Source organism: Typopeltis vanoorti, chromosome 14 (assembly GCF_054136105.1).
Source record: "Typopeltis vanoorti isolate ZY-2024b chromosome 14, IOZ_Tvanoo_1.0, whole genome shotgun sequence".
Classification (NCBI taxonomy): Eukaryota; Metazoa; Arthropoda; class Arachnida; order Uropygi; family Thelyphonidae; genus Typopeltis; species Typopeltis vanoorti.
The window spans coordinates 71,568,141-71,595,785 of NC_143562.1; the positions used below are offsets into that span (position 1 = coordinate 71,568,141).

General features: G+C 33.2%; 1 protein-coding gene and 1 long non-coding RNA gene across 2 annotated transcripts; one reads left to right on the top strand and one right to left on the bottom strand.

Annotated features, from left to right (window-relative positions):
• Positions 1–1,067: 1,067 nt before the first annotated feature.
• On the top strand, positions 1,068–9,718 carry LOC150099628 (uncharacterized). The gene is made up of 4 exons (XR_016549354.1): positions 1,068–1,138; positions 7,259–7,291; positions 8,774–8,809; positions 9,232–9,718. It is a non-coding gene; the product is annotated as an uncharacterized LOC150099628 (long non-coding RNA).
• A 955-nt stretch (positions 9,719–10,673) lies between these two features.
• LOC150099629 (uncharacterized) lies at positions 10,674–26,871 on the bottom strand. The gene is made up of 6 exons (XM_090403798.1): positions 26,472–26,871; positions 20,380–20,435; positions 18,722–18,829; positions 13,718–13,753; positions 12,476–12,514; positions 10,674–10,838 (listed from the first exon to the last, which is right to left on the bottom strand). The coding sequence occupies exons 1-6, from the start codon at positions 26,611–26,613 to the stop codon at positions 10,761–10,763; spliced, it is 459 nt and encodes a 152-aa protein (XP_090259924.1). The 5' UTR covers positions 26,614–26,871; the 3' UTR covers positions 10,674–10,760.
• Positions 26,872–27,645: the final 774 nt, after the last annotated feature.

Below are 27,645 nucleotides of genomic sequence, written 5' to 3' on the forward strand. Positions count from 1 at the left end.
TATACATATACAATTTTGTTTTTCTGTTTTACGTGTACAACTAATCATTATTCTTCTCTTTCATTCCATAACCCATAATAGTCTGCTGTCTAGTCGGTTCATAATATGCACTTTACATGGACTTCTATAAGTGATATGTTTGTTCATTTGTTTGTTTTAAATATTAATTTTTAATTTTCTTTTACGAGTTTTTCAATAAGTCTCTCAAGGGAAGACTGTTAGATATGCGATATAACAAAGTCAGATGAACTATTTCCTTGGAATGCTTCTATAATTCTTGAAATGCTTAAAAATAAATAATTCTTAATCGCATAAACCAGAAGGAGAATCAATTATTTGTTTCACCTACGAAATTCTAATATGGTCATAATACGATATTTAGCCTACTGTTGATTTCCTAAGAGTTTATCGTGTTCTCCTCTAGGAGACCAATGTCTTCAACGAAATTTAGATTTGATGTGCCTCTCACTGCTGCTGTTACTCCAGCATCACAATTCCTCAGACTCATGTACCTAGCATATTCGCAGAAAGAGTTGTTCGACTGTTATGCGAATAACAAACGTAGCAATATCAAAACTTTAAAACATTCAAAAATATTAATAACTAAAAATCGAAGAAAAGCAAAACGTGGCTATCAACTCCGAATATACAGACATTCGCTTTTTAGATAAATCTTTCAAAGTATATAAATGCAAAGAATCATCTAAATGTTCACTACTTGGTCAATCTTCCATTTCAAGAATTTACTTATTTTTACCTTATTTCTGAGAATAATCAATGCAGAACTGCTTACAAGAACATGTTTAGAGTACATTATAATATAAGCAATATAAAGTTGAATTTATTATAAGTAGATAATCTATTACTCTCTGAGTTAATTAATCTCAATTTATTCTCACCACACTAATACGAAATGTGTATTTTATTAACTTATATAATTTTCAAATTTAAGTTAATAACTTTATTTAATTAATTATTTTATTTTTTATTTAATTAACTAAATTTAATAACTCAAAATCATCATATAACGCCAATGTGCTTTCCTTTCAGCTGCATGACGCAGTTCACTGAAGATGCAAACCCATTTTTAGCATTCGTGTATGGCTATTGCAAAAATGAAGACGCAGCAACTCAGAAGGTAAACAGAATAACAATCTCTTGCATTACAGAGAGAGAGAGAGAGAGAGAGAGAGAGAGAGACGTATTCGTTGGATGTAACGTTTACTTAGAGAGAACCCATTTAATATGAAATACTCTATAAATAAATAAATAAACATACGAGGGTGGTCTGAAAAGTTCTCGGCCTCGACCATAGATGGCAATACTAGCGGCACGAGTTTTATTTTTCCAAGTTGATACATCTGTCATAAGCCGGTGTGTGAAACTGCAAGTCATTCTATCAAATAATTTGTTTTATATAGCTGTCTGAAGCAAAAGTGTTGTCTGTATCCCATGAAATGGATAAATTTGAGTATCGTGCGGTTACAGCATTCTTTGTAAAAGAAGGTTTAGCGACTAAAGAAATGTATTCGAATTTCATAAACGTTTATGGGTATTCTTCTCCTTTGTTCTTGACAATTAAGAAATGGGCTGCCGAGTATGAACATAATCGTACTAGCCTTGAAGATGACCCAAGTGAAGGAAGTCCAAAAAGTGTTAAAACACCAGAAATCATTGATCACGTGCTTGATATGGTATTGGAAGACCAGCGATTTATAGTGCATGAAATTTCTGAGACTATAGGCATTTCGAAAGAACGGGTAGGATATATTTTGCATGAAGAATTTCATATGAAAAAACTTTGCGCAAGATGGGTGCCCCACTTGCTCACAGCAGATCAAAAAGGCACTCGCATGAAAATCTCTGAACAGTGCTTGGAACGTTTTAACAAGATTTCGTGCTTCGATTTATTACTATCGATGAGATTTGGATTCACCATTACACACCAGAATCCAAACAGAAGTAAAAGCAATGGACAGAAGCCGGTTGTTCAGCCCCAAAGTCGGTTCAATCAGCACGAAAGATCATGGCATCGGTGTTGTGTTTATTAATTATCTTGTAATGGGTGAAACAATAACCGGGGAATATTATTTCGATCTTAATTCGTGAGAAAAGACCTGGTTTGTAGAAGAAACCATAATCTTTCATGGACACTCCACCTGCCCACAAAGGTGTTTTGGTAATGGGAAAATTAACGGTTATGCGCTATGAATTGTTGGAACATCCACACTATTTCCCAGATTTGACTCTCGCTCTGACTTCTGTCTCTTTCCAAACTAAAACTCTTCCTCGCCTGTCTGCGTTTTTCTTCGAATCAAGAGTTTAGTCAGTATTGACCATAGGTTCCCAAAGTGGGCGGTACCGCCCGCCAGTGGGCACTGAAGCCTTCTAGGGAGCTATAGTGGGATCAGAAGCATTTTGGGGGAGGGGTATTCAGGCGGTCTAGGGGTCGGTGGCTCTTTATAGAAGAAATTAATAATATATATTTAAAAATTAATTATTTTCGTGATTTTGTGATTAGATCATCATTTAAAATTGAAATATTGCATTTTAATCCAGCTTATGCCCGTCTTACACGATCAATTTATTTCAATTATTTAATCATTTGAAAATTTACCATGTCAGATAGAAATAGATGTCAATTTTCTATGTCATTGAGAAAATAGAGCATGTATATATGTGTGTATAATAGGTTATGTTTACAGTATCAAATATATTCGTTATATTTCATTTCAAAATATATATAAAATATATAAAACCACTTTTCTAATTGATTTGTACAAAAATAAACCCAATTTTATATAATTTAATATTACGAGTAAAAATAATAATGACAAGAAAGAAATAAAATCGTAAATTTTAGTTAGCCTAGTTAGTACTAACTTATATTGCTAACTAGAGCGAAAAAACAAAGCAAATATGATTCAAAAATTTATTATACCATTTTCTGTGGTTATGTTTTGTAGGTTTGTTGTTTATATCTTGTGTAATTTCGTAATATTTGGTATTTTAATTATTACAATAAGATTCTTACTAATGCAATGCAATACCTTAATTGTATTCCACATTTTCATATTTAAACCATTGTATGAAACTGTGCATAATGTTATTCGAGCATACATTTTACAATCTTTACATATAGGCTACGTTTCACCAAAATCAGTATAGCAATAACTGTGTTCAAGATGAAGCACACATTGGCCACTTCTTTTTAAAAATTTAACGGCATAAGCAGTAATGTATCATTGCTTGCTATTTACGTCAAAAATATCAAACGGACTTGAACGAGGAAAATTGTTATAATGGGAGGCATTTGTAATTAAAAAATTTATGTCTTCCAAAGTCATAAAAGTTTGGAAACCTATGGTATAGACGAAGCCCTTTGGGCGAAAAGACCTGGGTTCGATGAGGTGAGGTGACGTGAGGGACGTTTATCTGGTCTCTTTCGATAGAGGGTGAGTTAGCAGGTCTCATACGAGGTTGGTTTGTTTTCTTCATTCGCAAACACGGGTTTTTCGTTCCCCAGAACAGGGAAACGGCCCCCATAAACACATGGATGACAGTCATCTAATCCACGTGTGTTCATGGATTATGTTCATGGTGTGTTCATGGAATACCTTCCAGCCATACATCTGATTCGTCAGCTATATGTTGTTCCCGAGTCCGGATAAATTGGGGGGTTGGGGAAAACAATGGTGAACTACCCTGTAAAAATCTCACCAGGAATATTTTGTGGGCAAGAATACTTGCCGACAAAATCACCTAGCGTCGGAAAACGACTGAAAAGGATAAACCACCACTATCAACTTGCGTGACTACGTCCAAGCCATTATTAGCCAAACACGTGCACTCAAATGCGTGAAACGCACAAGTACTGAATAATGCAACGCACATTTAGAAATATTGTAAAAGAACATCAGGCTCTTCGATAAGTACATAATAGTCGTCACCATTGTTAGTCTTTACTGTTTGTCCACTAGTTTTCAGTAGTAAAATAGTAAAATGTTAAAAAATAGACACCCATACTTAGATTTGGTGCATTTACTCTCTAACCACCCTAATACACTTTTGTAAAATATTACTATTCCATCTAAAGAAGTCTGTAATATCGAAATAATAAAAAAAGATAAATTTTGATAAATAAACAGAAATTAGGTAACCCACTGAAACATAAAATATAAACTATTTATTTCACTTTATACAAAATAACAATATTATTTTAAAAAGATAAATAAAATCTACATAAACAGATAACACCGAAATTTAGAAAAAAAATTTTGTTTTTCTAAAATCTATCTTGTTTTGTATTCGTCTATCATGTATGCAATGTATTTCAATTTTATCGCTATGAATTTTCCGTGAACCATATATATATAATTTATTTATTTATTTATTTAGAGAGATTTCCAGGAAGTCAAGAACTCATCGAGGAAGGCCACTTACTACAAACACCAGTGTCATACTTGTTCGTGAATTCATTTACACTGTTTGCACTCACAACATCCACTCTATGAGAGTAAAATTTATCCCTCAACCCCCCCCCCGGCCTTCTTGATGGCATTCATTTTCATCTTCCAAGGATGCCCTCTTGTCCCTTCCCCATCCTACTTAAAAATTAAAAATTCTATGAACTGGAATCCTTTGTGCGCATTGAAGTTTGGAAATCAAGTCTCAATTATATAACCCCTCTTTCGCCTGTTTGCTAGTGTCCGCAGTCTAAAAATTCTCAATGCGTCTTCTTAATCGGTATTGCACAGTCCTTATATCATTTTTAACACTGTGCTGTGCACTCTCTCCACTGTATCAAAATCACAACAGACCAAGTGAGATCTTATCATGGCCTTGTACAGAGGCAGAATGGCATTTTTATCCTTACATATCAAAGTTCGTTCCAGTCTGATGATTATCTTTTGAGTTTTATTTGTAATCTTAGCTACATTACTCGTGAAATTCAACTTCCTATCTATTAACACACCAAGACACCAATTTGATTTTTTTTTTCTAGCATACGGTATTGGATATCTAATTTCGCCAAACTTCATGACCTAACATTTACTGACATCGAAATGACATCCATTTTCCCATGCCCACAATTCCAGCCTATTCTAATCATATGCAAATACTGCATATCATCTGAATTACTGATCATCCTATATACCTTGCATGATCAGCAAGTAGCTTCTTGCCGCCTGTCAAATCCTTCCCAATGTCATTAATATACAGACTGAATAACAGTGGAACAAGGACTGATCCTTGTGGAACAACACTGATTAACTTAAATCGTGTAGATTCACCTATACATATACCACATTTTCATATTTGTTCGTCAGCCTACTTATCCACGCTAATAGTTTATAATCCAAATCCATATTCTCCAGTTTATGCAGCAGTACTCAATGCTGAATTCTGTCAAACGCCTTAGCAAAATCCAAAGTATCATGGTGAATCCATTCTTCTCTAGTTCAATCATAACATTCTTACAGAATGTGAGCAATTTGATAAAACATAACCTTCCCTTATAAACTTATTCTGTCCATTGCAAAGTAGAGATTTTCTGTCAACCCATTTCTAAATGCGAGCCGTAAGCAATTCTTCGAAAATATTCACCACCTCCTGACATACTGATTGGTGAATAAGATACACGGTGTTTGCATCACCCTTGTGCAACGGTATTCTTTGTACTTCTGCGGAATATTCGATGTTCTGAGACTCAGATTAAATGTCCTCGTAAAGGAATTGACAGTTCAGCTCAACACACTTTTAGCACCCATCATCCCCTATTGTTGAATTCTTATTCAATTTTTGCAACAGCTCTAGCACCTCGGCTTCATACACCCGAGTTTCTTCATCCAGTAAAGAGGTTGCAGTGAGCTGAATGTTGCGTACACCAGGTTGTAAGCTTTTAGCAAAATAGGCATTCATAGTTGAAGAGCCTTTCGTCATCTGTCACCCTCACACCATCTACATCCAGTAAAGTTATTTTCATTGGGTTATCTAAAGCTTCCAAACCAATTTCTTTTCATACTCAGCTTCCAGTACTACAGTTGTAACACTTCTGGTTTGCTACTTATAATATTCATAACGGACATTATCCTCATGCACACTGAATTCCTTCCACATCGTCTTTCTTTTACAAATGTCTTGCCTGATAAATTGCACATTCATTTTACCCTATTTATTCTTCGAACTATCGGGACACACTCTGATATCGCATCATTTAAGTATTGTTTAAATGCTTCCCATGCACTGTCGACATTCTTCTCATCCGTCAACCAATCCCATTCCACTGAACTCAGTATACTCCTCAGTTGGTCATAACTTACTGCTTTATAGTTCGGTATATAATCTTTTCTGAATGGAACATTCATAAACTTCCAGTGGTGGCTCGTGGCTGGAAATCGTGGGGGGCGCTGCAACTTTCGAAATATACATGCAATGTAAGTACAGTGTATACGTGTTTGGGTAAAATATCAAAATTATGGTAATCATTAAAAAAACAAATTAAACATGAAAAAATATTGTTTATTATCAATAAAATTATATAGTTTAGTATAATTTGAAAACTACTTAAAACAAAATCCATTCCTTTAATTGTAATTAAAGGAATGGATTTACAATTTTTGGACATTAAAATTAAATCCTTTAATTGTAATGTCTAAATATTTTAAGAGACGGCGCAAACACGATAAGGACTACGAACACTCTACTACTGGTGCAAACTGCATATAAACAACAGTGGAACTGCGCGACGGACAGTGCCGCATTACGCTAATAGCTCGCATCTCACTATGACGTGCATATGCTTGCGCGCGTAGCAATATGACACTGTGGTAAACACAGTGCTGCTAGTGTCCTTTCCTTCGCCCTCCTAAGTGCTAGAAGATGGATTTTTATTATTTTTTATACAAAATAAGAGAATTGTATAGAATTGTTGATGATAAAATTAAATATTACAAGCAAATATAAATAAATTAATAAATATATGTATATATCGAGAAAAAGTGGGGGTGCTGCTGTTGCTATATATTATATATATATATATATATATATATATATGAGTCTTCAGTTATATTCTGATTTCATGTGCGATTCCTATATATAATTTAAAGAAATGTACTTTTGTATATTTCCTTCTAATTTTATAAGTTTAACTAAATAATATTACAATAATAATACTGGATATAAATTTTGTTTTTAATAATAGAAAAAAAAAGCAAATTAAGAAAATACTATTTCTTTTGTTCCTGATTCAATTTAGGCAATTGACTGTGTAAACGAGAGAGTTCCTCCTGTAAGTATTCTATATGATCTCTTCATCTTACTTAATAAGAAAGAATTATGTTTTTGCTTTAATGCAATTTCTTTAAACTGACAATTCTGTTTACATTTTAATATAAATAAATCTAATGAAGAATTAAATCTGGTTATCCAGAGGTGCTCTGTAATTTGGCCTTAGAAACTATTTAAAAAATGAAAGTTTATCGAGATGCGTTTTATTTTGCGATAAAGCAAATTGTGATTTCATTATTTATTTCATAACTAATGCAACCTGGTCTTTTTACGATTAGTAGTAGTTGTAACTTGGCAGATATCTTATTTGGTACTTTTCGGACCTCAAAATAACAACCAGAGCGATATTAGATTACCTCTCCAAAAGAAGGAATCTCTCTATTCCTTATTCAGGAACTAAGATCTTATAATTAATAATTTTTATCGTTTTAATCATATTTTACAATAAAATATTGAATACTTTCGAAAAGAAATTCTGTTATCATTTTTACAGTTCTGCGGTAGGATAGGTCAACTGACGGTGATTCGTCATTTCCTCCTCTCTTGAAGAAATCTAGCTGAAACTTGTAAAAATATAAGATGCGAATTAACATGAACGACGGAAAACGAAAATCCGTAGGTTCATATCAATGAAGCTAAGGGATATAACAATTTACATGTACACGTTCTATGGCATAAATGTTTAATGTTATGTTTACATTTTCCGTTATTCATTGCATTTGTTTCGTTCATATTAATTCGCATGATATATTTTTACGGGTTTCATCTGTTTATTATTATTATTATTATTATTATTATTATTATTATCTCATAATGTTGGTTACTTTTTGCGTTAAGTTATGACCCTATCATCGGCATGTTTTATGTGAACAATGTAGCTACCGATTTCAGCCATTCCTTCCTCTGTTTCCTGATTAGAAAAATCTATAATAAATTGGTTTAAAAGTAGGGCGAATAGCTGACAGCCTTGCATCTCTGCTCTCTTTATACTGAATAGCTTCCATTAAGCCAAAACTTTCGTGTTATGATAACATGCAGTTAATATTCCATCGGGTAGTCTTAACTTTATTATGCAGGATTTCATTTAGGGTAATTTTAATTTTTCAATATCAATATTTTTCATGGTAATTCTCGTAGGTTCACAGTTCATTGTTTTCTCTTGTACTGTTTTGTAAAAATTTTATAGTCAAGCTTGGAATATGCTTCTTAGGATAAGGATTTTTCATATGAAGGTGAGTTACATTTTCACATATTGGGATGGAAGTATTTTTTTTTTCCTTCCTAAAACTTGGATTTCATCATCATGAAAATCGACCACACTTAATTTACGGACAACTAGACCAGCTTTCACTTTGCATATAACTTATTCTACATCAGCAGGATATATATGTAGTAAGAATAGAATATTTTAATTTCAAAGTATTAAGCAGAAGAAAATTCATGAATAAATTTATGCTTCATACAGTTTTAATTTGATTTTTAGGGAGAAATTAATGAGGATGAACAATTGGAATACCTTGTAAGTATTCGAATTAATTATTCTCCTTTGTGTGCAATTATATCTCAATACATGGCTTTATGCACCCTACAGTTTTATTGTAGGCGCATTTTTTTCTTCTTCGTAGGCGATTCCCATCCTTTTTTTTTTTTTGTCTGCGCTATAAATTCTATATTGTCTTGTGTATCCGTCCGCTGCTAGGTTCTCTGTTATGCAACATTCTCATGGATATCCCCTCCGCTACAGAAATATATCTTAATTTTCTTTTGTGCATATCTCTCTGGCTTTATGTCCTTAAATTTTGAAGACAAATGTATTTTAATTAAAGATAAATATGATGTTACTTATGAATTATTATTTTGTTGCTTCATTTTCGCTTCCAAAATAAATTTTCATTTATCGTTTACATTTGTTCACTAAATTTCCTATTTATATCTTTTAAGGAATGCATCGAAGCTCTTAATTCACAAGATAGATCTGAAGATGAAAAACCGGAAGACAATTAAATTGAGATGTAGGAAACAACTGAAGTATAATAAAACCGAAGTTATATTGATATACTGATATTTGTGTCAGTTTAAATAATATAAACAACTATATAATGTGTGAACTATATTCTGTAATATTATATTTTAGAACACACGTAATGTACCACTTGTAGTAATTGTTTATGTAACTGTCCTATCTCCCTGCTCTCTCCCCATTAAACACCAAATCAATTAAATCAAAATCGGTTTATATACTGCAATAATGGAAAATATTCAGTATTGAATTATTTTAGTGTAATTCTAAAAGTGTAATTCTTAATTTAGAAGTAATGTAAAGTACAAGTAATGTAACTTCGATGTAAGAAAAGTTGTCATTGATTATTTCTTTTTATTGTCATTTCAATGTATGCCATTCTGGTAAAGAGGGAGAACATAATACTTGCTGTAAGAAAAAATATTGTTCAATAAACAAGTTGCATTTATAGCACTTATTTTGGAAGACTAGTTTTGTTTGGTTGAAGGATTAACTTCTGGAAAATATTCCTTATAATTGCGATGTTAGCATTTTAAAATGACTACAAGAAATCTGCTAAAGAAACAAAAAATATTATCCAGGAAAATTGAAATCTCTCTTGAAATACCAAAGGAAGAGTCTCTCACACTTATGAATTTTAATGCGGACAGCGAATTAGGTTTACATTAACATATCAACGTATGTATTAATGGTAACAACAAATTAGAATAGTCCCTCTTCAGAGACATCAACTTCAACTAAATCTAAATAATACATCATATAATATGCACAAATAACGTTGGCAAAATCAAACGTTTGCGAAAGTTATTTGTGTTATATGTGAATATTGTATTTGAATGTGAACTTGCATTTAAAATGTCATTATAGAAATTTATGTGTGTATCTGTATTTGTATCTTTGCACACGAGTAAACTTAATAAAAGTCTTTGAAGAGAAGATAAATTGGCTACTCTCATTCGAAGGGTGTGGCATAGTTTTCATATTCGGTAACTCGATATCACTTGGCAACTCGATATCACTTGCCGCACTTCCATAAGCATCAACTATTCAATTCCCCGCTTCTGATGTTTGGACGATTTCATATAATTAGTTGTTAGTGATTAATAACTGTAATACTAATCTATTTACAACATTTTTTGTGTTCGCCCATCCCCAGAAGAAAATATCACATTTAAATCAATTTCGAGATAGCAAGTAAATGACGCGAAGACAGATCTGGAATACAAAATTTCATTAAAATCCTTTTTAACAGATCGGCGAAACTAATGTATTCAGACCCATTTTGTGAAACACATCTTTATATAATTCATAAATATTTATGAAACCTACTTAATTTTATTCCAACTAGGTTCACACAAAATAATCGATAGATTCACTATATTTTTATTCAATTCTTGACATAACCATACCACCCCTTATCTCTTCACAATATTTCCATTCAACACCATGTTCAAATTTCGTTCCTTTCAGAATTCTGATCTCGTTCATCTTCTGTGTTGCTTGGAAACAGGGCATTTTTGACACAGTCCTAAAAGAAAAATACATTTGGATTATTTAAACATAAATACATACTGTAAGGAAAAAATATATACTGTTTAACCATCTGCAGTTAATATTATGAAAAGAGAAATATCATAGAAATTACCAAAAAGATAATAATAAAATAAAATAAACTGAACTCTAGACTTTAGTTCGTCTATTCCTTTATTTATTTATTTATTTATTGTTTGCTTTTGTTTTTATAAAGCTGATTAATAACTTTTATTCGTTAATCAAGACAACTAATTAAGGTTAAGGCAACTTTACGATAACAGTTTTCGGTTTGAGATATTTCCATTTGTACTTAAAATGTACATGAAATATTTGGCAATTTTAATATTCTCCACGAATAGACCACCAATATTACCATAATTCTGGAATATAAAAGAATCAGAGTAGCATGGAAAAAATAAGCATATTTAGAGACAGGAAATTAGTCTGACAGAATAGTTAGAAGTTCAGCCCAAGGAAGTCAAACTCGAGAGATTCTTGGTTTGGTACCGTTCGATCTCGCATTTTAGAGACAACAGTATGAAAACTCCATATTTGAGGCGAGATGAGTCAATGCTTCTGCGCTAGTTTATTACTAGCACTTGACTTTCGCACCTGTATTCCTTTCATACAGTCGATGGTAAAGGCTTAATCTCCTTTTGACGTTTTCGTTTTGCTCTCGTCGTTGTCAACAACATTTATTCCAATACGCATAAGTTAGATCTAGCGTGATAGGAACACGTTCCTTAGGACTTGTAATTCTTGTCTGCTATGAACGTTAATCTTATCATCAATCACATTTATAAAGTGCTGATAGTTCGTTACAATTCCACGCGTATTCATTGGCCTGATGCGTTGATGCCTGACAGTTTTCCTGCCGCCTATGTTGCATTATTCAGCCAGCATCAAATGTTGTGGTTCAACATCACATCTCTTGACTTAGAAAGAGCAGAAAAACGGCTGGTTGAGTTTAAAAACTTTTATACATCATTTCGTTAGATCTTCGCACAGCTAGCACTACTGCTAACATATCACACAGAAAGCTGCTTTTCTTTTCCTTAATGTTCAAGTTGCATCTCTTGCACTTCAGAGCTTTAAATGTTTTTTCTGTACAAGCGGGGTCGAAGTGCTCTGTCATCGCTTGGCTCTGTTCCGTCATCTTTGTTTTCGAAAGACATTGGTTTTAATCGCTAATAGGAAGTAATGAGATTTATTACGACGTTTCAAGTGAAGGTGACTTCGCTGGTCTGATACGGAGATAGCAGAATTATTCTTATGGAAAATTGAGTTTTTCGTCCCTAAAAACAGGCAAACCAGCAGAAGAACGTGATATGGTTGATGATCTTTTTTCTTTATTTTTTCAATACTTAAGATACTTACGCGTTGGTCGTCTAAAGTTTACTTGAATCTCTTTGAAATTTCTTGCAGTATTTTCGTTTTGAATTTTAGGATAGATCCCTTTTAAAAGTGATGAAAATAAGAGAGCATATTTCTAGGCAACATAATCCAGAGTGCTACCATGTGGTGATCATTATTTTATTACTTATTGTTATATTTATTATTGTTTTGCAAATAAACAGTGCTCAGTTACCCTCTTTTAAATTATTAAACAAAAGAGATGAAGTATTTACTCACATGAAATGGTATACTTTCTTCTAGTAAGGTTGCCCATTCCTATAAAATTAATTCAATATAACAAATTAATGAAAACTAGTTTAATTTTAACGTGAGAAAAAGTAAGTTAGTTCTCAAAAATAATTAATTCACATTAATTTAAAAACTAGTCAGTCTTAAATTATATCATTATCTTTGAACAAACTGCATAACCATATTTAAATCGGAGAACTACTTAGTAGTATTTAGGAAGTTTCTGTATACCGTATATGAAAGTGATGCTCGTATGGATGACTTTTGTCACTATCTAAACGAAATATTGAAAATCTAAATTCACTATGATTGTGTTACCATGAAAAACAGGCCCCATGTTCAGAAACCAGTTTGATCTAATAGTTCCAGTGCTGAAGATAGCTACCCGAAAAGAGAAATGGTAAAATCCCAGAAAAGGTTTGAAAGAATAATTTTTGTGGCAAATATAGCCCACGAACTACTGGACAGAAACTGTACTTTTAATAAGATTTTTGAAAAAATTATTATTCAGTGTATCATATTGTTCGTTATTCCCTCTGTTATGGATATGCGAGTTATACCGCACGCACTCAATCGACAGTGACTCATTTACACTTTCATTTTGTCGATTGAGTATGGAGGTTATGCTGCAAAAGCTCATTTCTAGAAAGTCTATAGGCAGCAACTCTACCACTGCACATACACCTCAACAATCTAGCACCTTGTCCTGAGAAAATCTGAAGTTCCTTCAAGTGTTAGCCAAAGAAAACCTAGATGGATTATCGGAGAATAGATAAAAGAAATAAAAAAATAACTAGTCAACGTATAAATATATGTAAAAACAGAAATAAAAAAGCAAAAAATGAGTTACAGAAACAAATAACTATATTAAAATCTTAGTTGTGGAAATAAAAAAAATGGAAAGACAAAGGCACGAATATGATTAGTATTTTATGAATTTAAATTTTCTGTTCTACATATCTCATTAACTCTCTCAAGAATTCAGATTGGTAACCCATCTGCCACCTATCCTAAATATATTCCTGTGTCTCTGTGTGTACGTGAGTACGTGCGTGCATGTCTCCCGAGGTGGTTGTGATTTTCAAAAATTAATCCGTCATTCTAGTGGGAATAGAAATCCTATTGCGTTTACATTTTGCATGGAAAACAAAATCTTATTTCCCAAAATGTGTAGTCAAATTTAATTTTATCATTCCAATAATATAAAGAAAAACATCAGTATATACTCACCATTTTGCTAAATTGGTAAAGCATGCAGTCGATCATCTGAAATTAAATCATTGTGAATAATTATTACAACAAATAGTCAGAATAATCACTATGATCAAAGTGGAATACTTGTAAATATTTAATTAATTATAACCATTCCGTTTTATTATTTACAAGACTAACACTATTAGAATAAAGGTGAATTTTGATTAATGATTTCAGTAAAACCCCGAAATCAATCATAAAATGAATATTCGACTGTTTCCCATCAAAGGGAAGAAAAGACATAAATGTGCTGTTGATACTACACAGTCAGACAGTGCATTCTTATTATGATATTAGCCGGTAATTTTGCTCCTATTGTAGTGTAAATCATGCACTGGAATGGTTTCAAAATCTGTTAGAACCTGCAATGACTGAGCGATGCAATGGGCTTTCTGTTGCACTATTGAGTAGTGTGTGTGATCGTCCTTGAGGCCTGTATTCCAATCTTAATAACTGGTTGTATTATACACTATGTTGGCAGAAGTATCTGGGCACCTAGTTGTGGTAAAAAAAGGGCATCTAGTTTTGGTACACAGTATCAAGTGGAACAAAGTGGAACCTGAAAAACAGCAATTACCCTTTGGGACATGCTTTCAAAATATTTCTCTCACGTCTCAAAAGGAATATTCTTCAGTTCATCAGGTAAAGCCTCACTACTGATGCTTATGGCGGCCACTGTAGTCTGCAGCGAATTCAGCGTATAATTCGTTCAAAAGATGTTCGATTGGGATGAAGTCTGGATTATGAGCCGACCAGACCAACACTTAAACATTGTTTTGTGGAAACTAGTCTCGGTCAGTGAAGTAAGGAATGGCGCATTGTCGTGCTGAAACATGCAAGGATTACTGTGAAGTACTTCAACAGATTCGGAAGCTTTATGATGTCCAAAATGGTCAGGTAGCCATCAGACGACTGACCACGTCCACCAATTGACCAAGTGCCATCCAACTAAAATACTCCCATACCATTATCGAGCCTCCGCCAAACTTCACAGTCGGAATGATGCAGTCCTGCCTAAATCGTTCCAGGAGTAATCTCCAGATCAAAACACACACACTATTATCGGAGTGAAACATTTCGTAGCGCGATTCCAAATATTTTTCCCTTCTCAGAACCCATTTCCAATCATATACGGTAAAGGAAGGGTGTCAGAAACACCAGATCGAACGTTACTTTGGCGTTGGGGGGGGGGGGGTTGTTGGCAGCAGCTCTGCCGTGGTAACCTAAGACATGCAACTCTATGCTAACAGTTCTAATGCTGATTAATGTCCGTGCAACATTTTTCAGCTTGATTGCGAGGTCTGCCGCTGATGACGTGCGAGATTCGAGAACATTCCGAAAACAAAGATCGTCTATCTCGGTCATTTAATGTCGTTGGTCTCCCACCGTGGTCAATTGGTGGACGTGCTCAAATCAATGCCGTTTGATGGCTACCTGACCATTTTGGACATCTTGAAGCTTCCGAATATTGAGAAGGGTAGCAATGACATATATATATATATATATATGCAAATACGTTTTTATTTATTTATTTATTTATTACCTTGGGAATAATGTATATTAGGGTTACCAAGTAATTCTATAAACTTGGTTATTTTACTCCTAATCCCAAGTAAGCAAACAGTTAAGTTTGCGCCTGAAACATAGTTCAAGTCTAAAGGTGGTGCAACACCAGGGCAACTCATTGTAAAAGTGAGTAAAGCTCTGATCACTATTCTTAGTATTTTCCATAATGTAAAGCACATCTCACTAAGAGATGTATACTGCAATACATTATGGGTGGGGTCACTACCCATAATGTATTGCCTGGAAAAAGTCTAGGTGTAGACAATATTCCTATAGAACTGCTACAAAATCTAGGTGATGAGGCAAAAACCTTACTCTATCAATTAATAGCCCAAATCTATGATAAAGGAGAAATACCAAAGGAGTTTATGAAATCAACCATAATACCAATACCAAAAAAGAATAATGCAAACAAATGCAACCAATTTAGAACAATAGCTTTAATCCCACATGTTAGCAAAATTCTGCTAAAAATTATTCAAAATAGAATTTATTCAAAAATAGATTGTGTATTGGATGAAGTCCAATTTGGATTCAGAAAGAATAAAGGAACAAGACAGGCAATACTCTGTTTAAGAACAATAATAGAGAGAAGATTAGCCCTTAGTCAAAATACTTACATTTGCTTCCTTGATTTATAGTAAGCGTTTGATAAAGTAAACCAGCAAATACTCCTAAATTGTCTAACTAATATCGGCATAGATTTGAGGGATAGGAAAATAATTTATCAAATTTACAAAAATCAAAATGGACGGATTAAAATCAATTATAAGGAGAAAATAATAAATATCAGGCGTGGAGTAAGACAAGGATGTATACTTTCACTACTTTTATTTAATTTGTATATTGAAAAGGCCATTCAGGAAACAAAAGATAAAATAAATAGTGGCATAAAGATAAATGGTGAGCAAGTCATGTGTATAAGATTTGCTGATGACATAGCCTTTGTAGCAGAAAACAGAAGAACGTTAAAAACAATGCTAGAATTACTAAATAATAACCTTGAAAAATATAAAATGAAAATCAACACAGATCAGACTAAAATCATGGTTACAGGCAAATCCCTATCAATATATAGCATATAGACATCAGCGGGGAACAAATAAAGCAAGTGAAAAGCTTTAAATATTTAGAAAGCCTAATAATAGAAGATGGCAGAACAAGAGAAGACATAAGATCAAGAATAAACAACGCAAAAGCCCAATTCTCTAAGATGAAAAGCATTTTAACAGGAAACCTCAACCTACAATTGAAAAAAAGATTAGTAAAGACATTGATATGGAGCATTGCACTGTATGGATGTGAAACCTGGATTGTAGGCAGAGAAGATGTAAGATTGGAGGCTTTTGAAATGTGGTGCTGGCGTCGCATGAACAAAATAAAATGGACAGAAAAAAAAATCAACCAACAAGTCCTCAGAGAGATAAATGAAACAAGAACTCTAATAAAAGCGATCAAAATTAGAAGAGATAGGTGGTTTGGACATATACTTCGACACAATGGACTTGTGAAAAGAATAACTGAAGGCAAAATAGAGGGGAAAAGAAGAAGAGGCAGACCAAGGAAAAGCTTTCTTCACCAAGTCAAAGACAGCACGGGTTTGAGGAGTTATCAGGAGGTTAAGAAGAAAGCCAATGACAGAGCGGAATGGAGGAAATTATTGCTGAGCTAGCAGTCCCAAGACTGATGCAACTAATGATGATATATATATATATAATAGTTATTCAAATTATTATTATTATTGCTCATAAATAACCAGATGTACAGTATAATCTCATTATACAGGGTGATTATTATTAAAGTTCACATTTCGAAAGGCTGTAATTGGGTCAGTACTCAACGGAACGATTTAGCACTTGACAGGATGATATGTGCCGCAGTGGAATTTTATTTTGCACATAAAACCACGTGAGTTCTAAGAGTTTCCACTAGAGGGTACATGGGCTGCAATACATATAAATTTGGTATGATTCTTCTGGTATGTAGCGAAATGCTGCGACCGTACCATTTATGCAAATGTCCCCAATGACGAATACTTCGAAAGAAGCTTCTGTAAAATCAGGTAGCTGCGGAATGCGTCACGTCATTGCCTGTGAGCAGACAACGTGTCAAAGCACAATGTCACCATTCCCGAAGGATCGCGCTCTACTCGTGAAGTTCTTTTACCAACATAACATTTGAGCCTTGACAGCATTGTGAAAGTTCAGAACATTAAAGAGACTAAAAACGGATCGTATGACTGCAAATGGTTTACTAAAATGATCCCGAAATTTGAATAGACAGGCTCCTTAGATATCAAACCTGGCAGAGGACAGATTCCCGTCGAATAGCAAGCAGTGGAGGAAGTAGGCACAGCGCTAGACGAAGAAAGGATAGCAAATGTCGTAGAAAGCAGCTGCGTACGTCCACACAGTCGTAAGGAAAATTCTGCGCTGTCATCCTTAAAGATTTCTCTCTTTCAGCAATTGCTTAATCCTGACCTATGCGCACGAGAAACATTTGCCGCGCAGTTTCTTCCTCGGACTGAACTGGACAACGACTGAGCATGGAACATGGAACACTTCCATCTGAACGGTGCTCTGAATGAGCACAACTGCAATTGCAAACTCACAAATCGTGCGACTCATTCCTCTTTATTCCCCGAAGAATTCACAGCGGAATTCATTATCGGGCCTATTTTTTTTCGAGGAGCTCGGTCCTTCTGGTCTCGTTACCAGCACTATTAATGGCCAGAGATAAGTATCTCTGTCTTTATTAGCCAATCAGGTGATTCCAATAATTCACCAGCGTCGGTGCCTGAATTCAAGGTTTTTTTTTTTTTTTTTTTTTTCATTGCAGAATGATGCCCCTACTCACATTGCGACCCGTCAAGCGGTTGCTTCAGACACATTTTACCGAGGACAGAATCATCAGCCGCTATTTTCGTACAACGTGGCCAGCGCAATCGTTGGATCTGAACTCCTGCGACTTTTGGATGGGGGACATCTCAAAGAAGTTGTCTATTGTGGACACGTCGCCAACTTAGTGAACCTCAAGACCGGCATTACATGCCATATCCCAATATTTCAGTGAACCTCTACGTTCTGTGCTTCGGCATTTTGCGATACAGTACGTTGCCGACAACAGAAGACATGATATCGAACATGTTGTGGTTTAACCACACATTCGTCGTGTGTACTCTACATTTTGTGACGTTTTGAATTACCCACTACAGTACTACAAAGCCATGTATCACCCTAGTGTCAACCTTTAGAACTAACGGTGGTTTTTTGAGCAAAATAAAATTATATTGCGCACACACCATCATGTTAAATATTAAATCGTTCCGCTGAGTAGTTACCCAGTTACAGCCTTTCGAAATGTGAACTTCATTTATAATCACCTTGCATATCCATAAATTTGAAAATGAGTTACCTTTTGATTCAGGGCATCCTTGTTGCAGAAACTTGTAACGTACAACATGAGAGGGTTTTCCCTTTGGCCATATGTGTCCAAAAGACATTCAATAAGTGTTCGTCGGAGCTGAAAATAGAATGCACAGTTAATGGTTTTAAATTATTTATTATAGCATTGAATAGAACAGAATAAGGCTTGAAAGGAGGATAGAGTAGATGCTTCATATTAAAAATGAAGTGAAATAATAGAATAACACGTAAACATTGACTCAGATTAACTACTATGCTAATCATGTGTGAACCCAGATTGTGGCCATTGAACCAGTTCTTAAGAGGAGATATTCAACAGGAATTTTGACGCATACCAAGGAATCTGATATAATCTTATCTGGATTCAGTGTGATTCATCTGAAGTAGAAAATACCACCCTGATATGGTTTTCATTATTTCACCTTTTTAAGAGTGTTTCCCCATCGTGTATTTTTAATTGGCATTCGTTCCTTATTTTATTTAAAAAAGTAAAACGCTTTCTCCTTTCCTTAAAACTGAAGCACATTTTTCTTACAATATTTATTTCTTTGCTACGAAAGCGGATTCTTCTTTTCCATATTTTTGAATTCAAATCAGTCAAACAACTCTCCTTAGAGTAAGATAATACTGCACAAAGTTTCTCCAACGAATACTAAACCACAGCTGAAGGCAACAGTTTGTTTAACATTGCTTGGTTACAACGTAGGTGATAGAAATATGATTATAAATATATGATATACCCATTAAACTTAGGATTCTTCGTGAATGAAACGAACGACATTTATAATTTTTCAATTCAAAATTAGTCTATGCAAGCTTTAGAAAGAATATGAGGTTACATATTTCAGCAAAAGTTAATTAATAAAATATGCCTTTGAAATGCTGTACGGTGTCATTCCTATCTTTTATTCTAGTAGGCATAATCATCCCAAAACCTTTTATGGCAAATGGTTTCGAAACCCTCTTTCCTTCCGACCTATAGTAAAATAAACAACCATTCCCTATTACTTATATCTACAGCTTGAAGTTGCATAGAGTTGTTACCGTTGTCTTAAATTTCAAACACTGGATATACTTAAGTTTTATCCTAAATATTCTGTAGTTTTCCTAGATAAATGGAAAAATCAGTGTAGAAGTAGAAAAAAATAGGGTCAAAGATTTTCATTGTTTGATTCAACAAATTTTGGTCACATGATTACAAACAGGAGAAAATGCAAAGACCGTTCTTTTTGGTTATAATGTGGTTCGATTGGTGATTCGCAACTGAAGATGCAATCAATACCAGAGTTGTCATCTCGGCTGGACGTAATTTATGCAAATATATTTTCAATAGGATTATTTTAAGTACAGATCAAGAATTTCTGGAATCGATGGACGACATAAATTAAGCGAAGGAACGACTTCAGCAAGACAACGTTTGTCATGAATTTGGAAGCCCTGGTGTAGATTGAACTCAGACCAACATGATTATGAACAGGATGGTCTCACAAGTTAATTTTAATTAATATCTGAATGCAACACGATGACTAGCACAGAATGATGTGTGAACTAAATTCGTTCCTCCGTTAGTTTTATAATAGTAAATAAAAGAAACAGAATCGATTTCAAATGCAAAATATAATATATAGAGAAGCGTCTCCTACTTACTTCACCAGGAGTGAGATCCATGCATCTTGCAGTGATTTCTCGATTTAAGTCGTTCTCTAAAAAAAAAGGAGACAAATATCCATGTGACAGACCATGTGATAGACCATGTGAAATAAAAATCAGAAATACTTTTATATATACCTTCCTATGTTTGTGTTTTTGTCTCAATCTGAAAAAATAAACTAGCCATTGATTTCATTAAATGTTTTAACTTTTTTTATATTTTTTCTCCAGTTAAATGTAATTAATTAAATAATAATTGAAAAGAATATCCACAACAAGTCATGGGAATTTCAATTATTATTATTATAATTATTATTATTTTTAATAATATTATTGATATCTCATCTGATATCCACGCTACTCAACAACCTACCAAGAAATTTAAAACAGATAGACAACTATAGAACATTAAAACACGAACTGTGGAAACTATAAAAACACAGTTAATATAGCATTAACAATTATATACACATGACAAATCACCAACATCCAATGCCTACATTGCACCATAAACAGTACCAAACAAACATAAATAGTGACGGCTAATCCTACTATCTTCATAAAAGCTAACCCTAACTTCGAAGTAAGGTATTAGCCCGCCTCATTCACTAATCCTGATAATCATAGGCTGCAAAGTATTGTAATTTATATATCAATACTGTGTATAATAATAAATATGAAATTGTACTGATACTGATATGAATATATATATATATATATATATATATATATATATACACTAATACAGAGCTTGTACAAGCTCTGTATTAGTAATACATGGTAATTACTAATTAGTAATAGTAATGTATTAGTAATACAGAGCTTGTACAAGCTCTGTATTACTAATTCTTGGTATTTCTAGCCTAGCTCCCACTGATGAGACCTCAAAAAAGGTCGAAACCGGTCTGGGTAGTGGCCCCGTGCCTTTAATACAAAGCATCATGCATCCCCTTCTTGGAGATGTGTTTTAGCATTAAGGGTAAATATTAAGATTAGTGATCGGAGGTTGTTCCACTTCTACCACGAGTTGGCTTGGTCTTGCACTACCTGTAGGATCAGCTAGTCTTGCATCACTTGCAGGCGCAAAGTTGACATTTTTGTCTGTTTGCTTACTTGGGAAAAATGGAGTAAAACCAGGTTTAAAATTGCCTGGTATCTTTAACATAATTATACCCAAGGTAAAAATACTTTCTACATATATATATATATATGGATTTATATTCAAAGAAAAATTTTAAAAAGTATTTACGGTACCCTAATCTGTGTACAGAATTTTGTACAGGCCAGAAAATGTAATATGTCTTAATTGTACATATGTAAATACGTAACATGCAATTAACGAATAAATGCGTAACATGCAATTAACAAGACAAAAAAAACCAGAGACACTATTGAAACGTTATAAGCGCTCATCATGCTTTCACGATCGATTAACGATTGACTGATTTCTATCGTTCTTTGTCCGCTATGACGTATATAGCATTCATTTGTTTTAGGCAGTTGTCATCGCCTACTTTTCATCACCTAAATATATTAGGTCGGTTATCGGCCTCTCTCGCATTCAAAGCGCCAGTACGTGCCTTTGCAGGTTCTTACGCATTTATTCGTTTACTAACAAGCGAGAGCGGTGAGCGCTCCGATTCTGATCTGCGCACCGCTTTGAATAATAGGCTATATCTTCGGGAATTTTTCGAATGTCTTGATAAAAAGTTAGGAACAGATTTTTAAAAGTACATACTTTTAGAAAATAATATTAAAAAATCGATTTTTTTGATCCTCTAAATAGTACTGCCTCCTAAAAACTATCAAAAACTTACAAATTAGCAAAAAGAAAATGCCATAGAGGAAAAACCTGACGTGATAGAGAAAAATGGGTTTGATATTTGAAATCATCGCACCCAAATTAGTAAAAAACAAGTGTCAGATCTTAATCAGCAGAAGATTTTTTTTTGTTGGCCAGTGTTATTTAAAAAAAATATTATGCACGCGTAAGTATCTGTTATGCAAAATTGTGATCATGTAATGTATTATAAATATTATTCATATAAAAATTATTATTATTATTATATGTATGTAATTAATCTGAGATATAATAAATGTTAAAAATTATTAATTTTTAACATTAAATTTTAACGTTTTAACGTTAAATTTTTTATTACATACTTTGGTTTACATGTGATATGTACATTACATGCACTTGGTTACATATGACACAACTTGGATGAGAACTAATTTCTCTGCTTTCATCCTCAAAGCTTATATGAAAGCTTATCTGCGGATGGTTATTATTTATTGTTTGTTATTATTTATTGTTGGTTATTATTTATTGTTTTTTTTTGCTGTGTTGGGAAGCTACGAAATCTATGATTGAGAAATTCGCCCCCTACACACACAAAGTTCAAACTCCTGTTGTTAATTTAAAAATGCCACAAAGTAACTCTTCTTGTGACGCTGAAGACAGTGATATATAATTTATCGAAATCGGCCAAGTGAAACCCAAATTTTGAGTGTGCTGAAAATTGAGCAGAGTTCACCGTGGTCACTAACGAGCATAAAACAAAGGACGTTGCCATCTTTACAGTTGTCCAAGGGAAGAAAGGTGAGCCATGCAGTGCAACAAGTGCCTGAAGGAATTAACGTCCGACGGAAGTCATAATCTGCAAGAAATGCCATAGGAATCTTCACTTTGCATGTTCCAGATTTTCAGAAACAACATGGCAACGCAAATCCAATGCCAAGCGAGAGGAATGGAAATGCCTACACTGCAGAGAGAACAAAGAAACGCCGCCACCCAAGACACAACTGATTACACCGGAGGCAGAATCGGACAGTGAACTGAACAGACAAAAATTACCGGTGAGTCTTATGATTTGAGTTCCGTAAATATATTACTAGAAAAAGATTTAGAAAATATAAAGGCCAGCTTGCTAGATTTTGTCTAAGAACTATTTGATAAACAGAATAAACAAATAACAAAAATAAATTAGCGAATATGAAGAGTTTGTTAACTTTAATAATTCAAAAAAAAATATTATTTTATTCACATAATTAATACACATTCAAAACAAGATATATTATTATTATTATTATTATTATTATTATTATTATTATTATATTTTTTTATTTTTATATTTATTTTTTTTATTATTATTACAAATTATTATTACAAATATTATTATTTTTTTTTATTATAAAAACAAAACAAAACAATACATAATAATCAACTGGTGTCATCCTCAGATAAGCTTACATTTAAGCTTCGAGGATGAAAGGGAAAAAAATTAATTCTCATCCAAGATGTATCATATGTAACCAAATGCATGTAATGTATGTATCACAAGAAAACCAATGTATGTATTATATGTAAACCAATGTACGTAATGTAAATATCACATGTAAACAAATGTAAGTAATGTATCATATGTAAACAAATGTATGTAATGTAAAAAAAATATTTTAAAAGTAAATCATGAGTTTACACCCTATGTTTGTGAAAAACAAGGACACAATATTCAGATTGCATATGTGTAAATACTGTTGTATAATCACACCTTTTCAAACTTCAAAAAAAAAATAGTAAACCACAACATGTAATATTATACAACTTATGTAACTCTGAACAATATAATTGTAAATTATTATTATGATTGTTATATAAAAAACTGTTATCATCATTGCTATTTAAATCTCATTATATGTAGCACAAAGTGCTGAACCTTGTAAAATAATATACTGAATAGAAGATCTTTGTACATATGTAAATATTTGAAAGAACAATAAAAAAAATTATTATTATTATTATTATTATTATTATTATATCAAAATACCAAAAGAAAAGACAGAAAATTTAAACAACATAGTGAAATTGATCAGCAGGAAAATTGGCATTCAAGTCGCAACCACAGACATCGCCTCTATTAACCGAGGATCACAAAAAAAACAAAGAGAGACTGCAACTAATCATCGCTCGTTTTACCAGCAGAAGTCTGAGAGACTCCATTCTTGCAGTAAGCAAGAAAACAAGGCCGACAACATCGATCCTAACTGACAAGAAACTCCCAACACCAATCTATATATCTGAAGACTGGACTCCATACTTAAAAAATCTTTTTACCAAGCAAGTAAGAAAAAAACAGAGAAAAACTACAAGTTCCTGTGGAATAAGGATTCGCAGATATTTATGAGAAAGAATGAAAACACTGGAGTTTATATAATTGTAAGAGAATTCGACCTATAGGGCCTACCAACATAAAACACTAACTCTTCACATCCTTAAGAACAAGATTAGAAATCACTTAAAAACTCTATCACGAAGATCTCAAATCTATGTGACAAATCCAGTAAGAACATATAAACTTCAAGGCCGTTGAATCTTTGAATAAATCGTCAGAAAACATTTCCACCAATACCAACTTAACTATCATACACACAAACATAAGAAGCATAAAAAAAAAAAAAAAAACACTGGCTTTCTTTGATAACACTGCTCAACTACACCTTGACAAACATAGATGTGCTAATACCGAACGAAGTTGCAATAAACAACACAGAAATTTATACAACATTAATAATTATCAAATCTATAACTTATGTAGACCAAACAAAAGAGATAGTGACATCGTGGCATTTATCAAAGAAAAGTTACAATGTGACTGAAAGATAAATTCATTTCGAACATGCGGAAACACTAATTTTGGAAATCACAAACAGCGACAAACATAGTATCGAATACACAATAAACATAATATACAAGCCATAACCAGCAAGTGTCCTTTGCTAATTACACAACCTAAATTATCTTAATTTATCGCCATCTTTTCAGAAGATCCACATGAAATGATTCGGATGATAAACGAGTTGCTGAATACAATAAACAAAATGGTAGAATTTTAAGTGAATTTCATAAAATAAAAATCATGACTAATACTTCCAGAATTCCGATCTCGCTTATGGCGTAATCCTGAATACGCATCATAGTATACTAACTGAAACAAATAAAATCCTTCTACAATAGAAAAGACGTAGAAATAGCGTCTTGAATAATTGAAGCAGAATAATCACTAGTTGTTGAACTTTTGTAAAAAAAAGTTCAACAACTAGTGAACAAGAAGAAAAAGAAAAAAAAAAGGTGGTTTATTCAACTGTGTTAAAAAGTTTACATCTGTGTTATTCTATGTGAAAACGTAGCTAGGCTACTGTACTTTATCGCAAATATTTTCATTAACTAAAATGAAAAGTAGCATGTAACATGACAAAAAAGCAATGTTAAAAATATTTTTTTAAATTAATAAATTTACCGATTGTAAAAACGCAGTTATTAAGTAGACCATACAAATTGTTGCAGTTATTTACCAAAGCCAACAAACAATGATGAACAGCCTAACCAATTTGAAACAGGAAGATAAAGGATAAGATGAAGTCATATTATATAGGCTTCGATCTAACAATGTGAATTATATTACATTTAAACATAAATCTGACATTATATTGCTATATCAATGAACAAAGGGTTTTATCCTGTTATGGGTTGTGCCTCGACTCTGAGAAGAACCGACAATTTGGAACCACTGACAGGACAGAATGAAAGGACTGCCAGAAGGCGATTACACGGGACAAATCGAGGTAGCCTCAAGGCCAAAAGCTATATCCATCACTGGCTATTATATTGGCTGTAACAATATTTTACACCCAACATCTAAATGAAATCCTTCAAAGAAATGTCAATCCATCATCGGACATGTATAGTTCATTACCCGTCATGCAAGAATGCAACGCATCTCACATCTTTGCTTTTCCGCATAAAAATGAACTACATATAACAATTGTCTAATGCGTGATAAAATATTCAACAATTTATGAAACGCGCCCATAATTGTTGTAAAAAACTGCCATCAAATAATGGATTTTATGTTGCAAATTTGGATTCAGTTTTTCGAAATAATTTAAAATCGTTTAAACTAATTCAATTGATCAATATTTGATCAAAGTTTATTTGCAATAACCATCTATTTTATATTATATTCGCCTGCGCATATTTTCTTGTCCAAATATCGAAAGGTGCGCAAGGAAATAATGAACAAAATACTTACTACACATGAGTTCTTCGGGATCAAAAGCCGTGTGGTTAGCCTCTGGTTGTAGAGTAGTCATTCCTTGGTCTAGTGTTGGAAATGCAAGCCCATAACACAACAACACTCGAAACAACACGATTAGGACAATTTTAGTGTTCATTATTTGCTACAACTACAACTACAAAATAATCACCTATTTATTCGATAAACCCTTTTTTAAAGCGAGAAACTTTGGCAAAGAGCAGGAAACACGAACTCGTTTCAAAGAGGAAATGGTCACGTGGTTCTTGCAAACCTCTTGTCGATCTGATGCCGAGTTTCCGTAATAATAAAGATATCTTCAATATCTCGAATACCATCATGTTCAGCATCCTGGAAATACTTAACGTAATAGAAAAATAACCTACTTTTTCTCTTCCTTTAGGTTATATTGTCCTATTATGTAAGAAATACGGCATGAGGCGTACGACAAGGATGTACCCTCTCACCTCTGCTTTTCAATATATATATAAATGAAATATTAACAATCTGGAAACAGCATAAGTCATTTGGTATACAAATGACCCCTAAAATGAAAATAGATACACTACTATTTGCAATGATCAAATAGTATTAGCTACATCAGAATATGATCTTTGTAAGATGACTTACAAAGATCATTAAAATCATTAAATGATATCTCAGAGCAATATAATATGACAATATCTAAAGAAAAAACAAAAATAATGGTATTCAAAGGAGAAAACCCAATAAGAAGTAAAATAGTGATAGATAATAAAATACTAGAACAAGTAAACACTTTCAGATACTTAGGATGTGATCTATCATACGAAGAAGAAAAAGACATAGATACTAAAATATCAAACTTTGTCAAAGTAAAGCATAATAAATAATATATTTAAGCCATTCCTGGTACAAAAACGCACTAGAATCAGACTAAATAATGTCTTGTCAAAACCAACTCTACTATACGGAAGCGAAATGGACCATGAAAAGGAAAGATGAAAAATGAATTCAAACAGCAGAAATATGAAGTTCCTCAGAAAAACAGCTGGATATACCAAGTGGGACCACAAAACAAATTAAGAAATCTTACAATCCTTGAAAATAAAACCAATTAATTACTACATAAGACAGTATAAACAAAAATGGCTAGAACATTTAAATCGAATCGACAACAGCAGACTACCAA

What these genes read in the sequence shown, in the direction of transcription:
- LOC150099629 (XM_090403798.1), bottom strand. Translation starts at nt 26,613, where the DNA reads ATGAACACTAAAATTGTCCTAATCGTGTTGTTTCGAGTGTTGTTGTGT. An exon ending in TTTACCAATTTAGCAAAATG is followed by an intron (nt 12,515 to 13,717) that starts GTGAGTATATAC and finishes TTAATTTTATAG; the next exon opens with GAATGGGCAACCTTACTAGA. An exon ending in AAGAAAGTATACCATTTCAT is followed by an intron (nt 10,839 to 12,475) that starts GTGAGTAAATAC and finishes TTTTTCTTTTAG; the next exon opens with GACTGTGTCAAAAATGCCCT.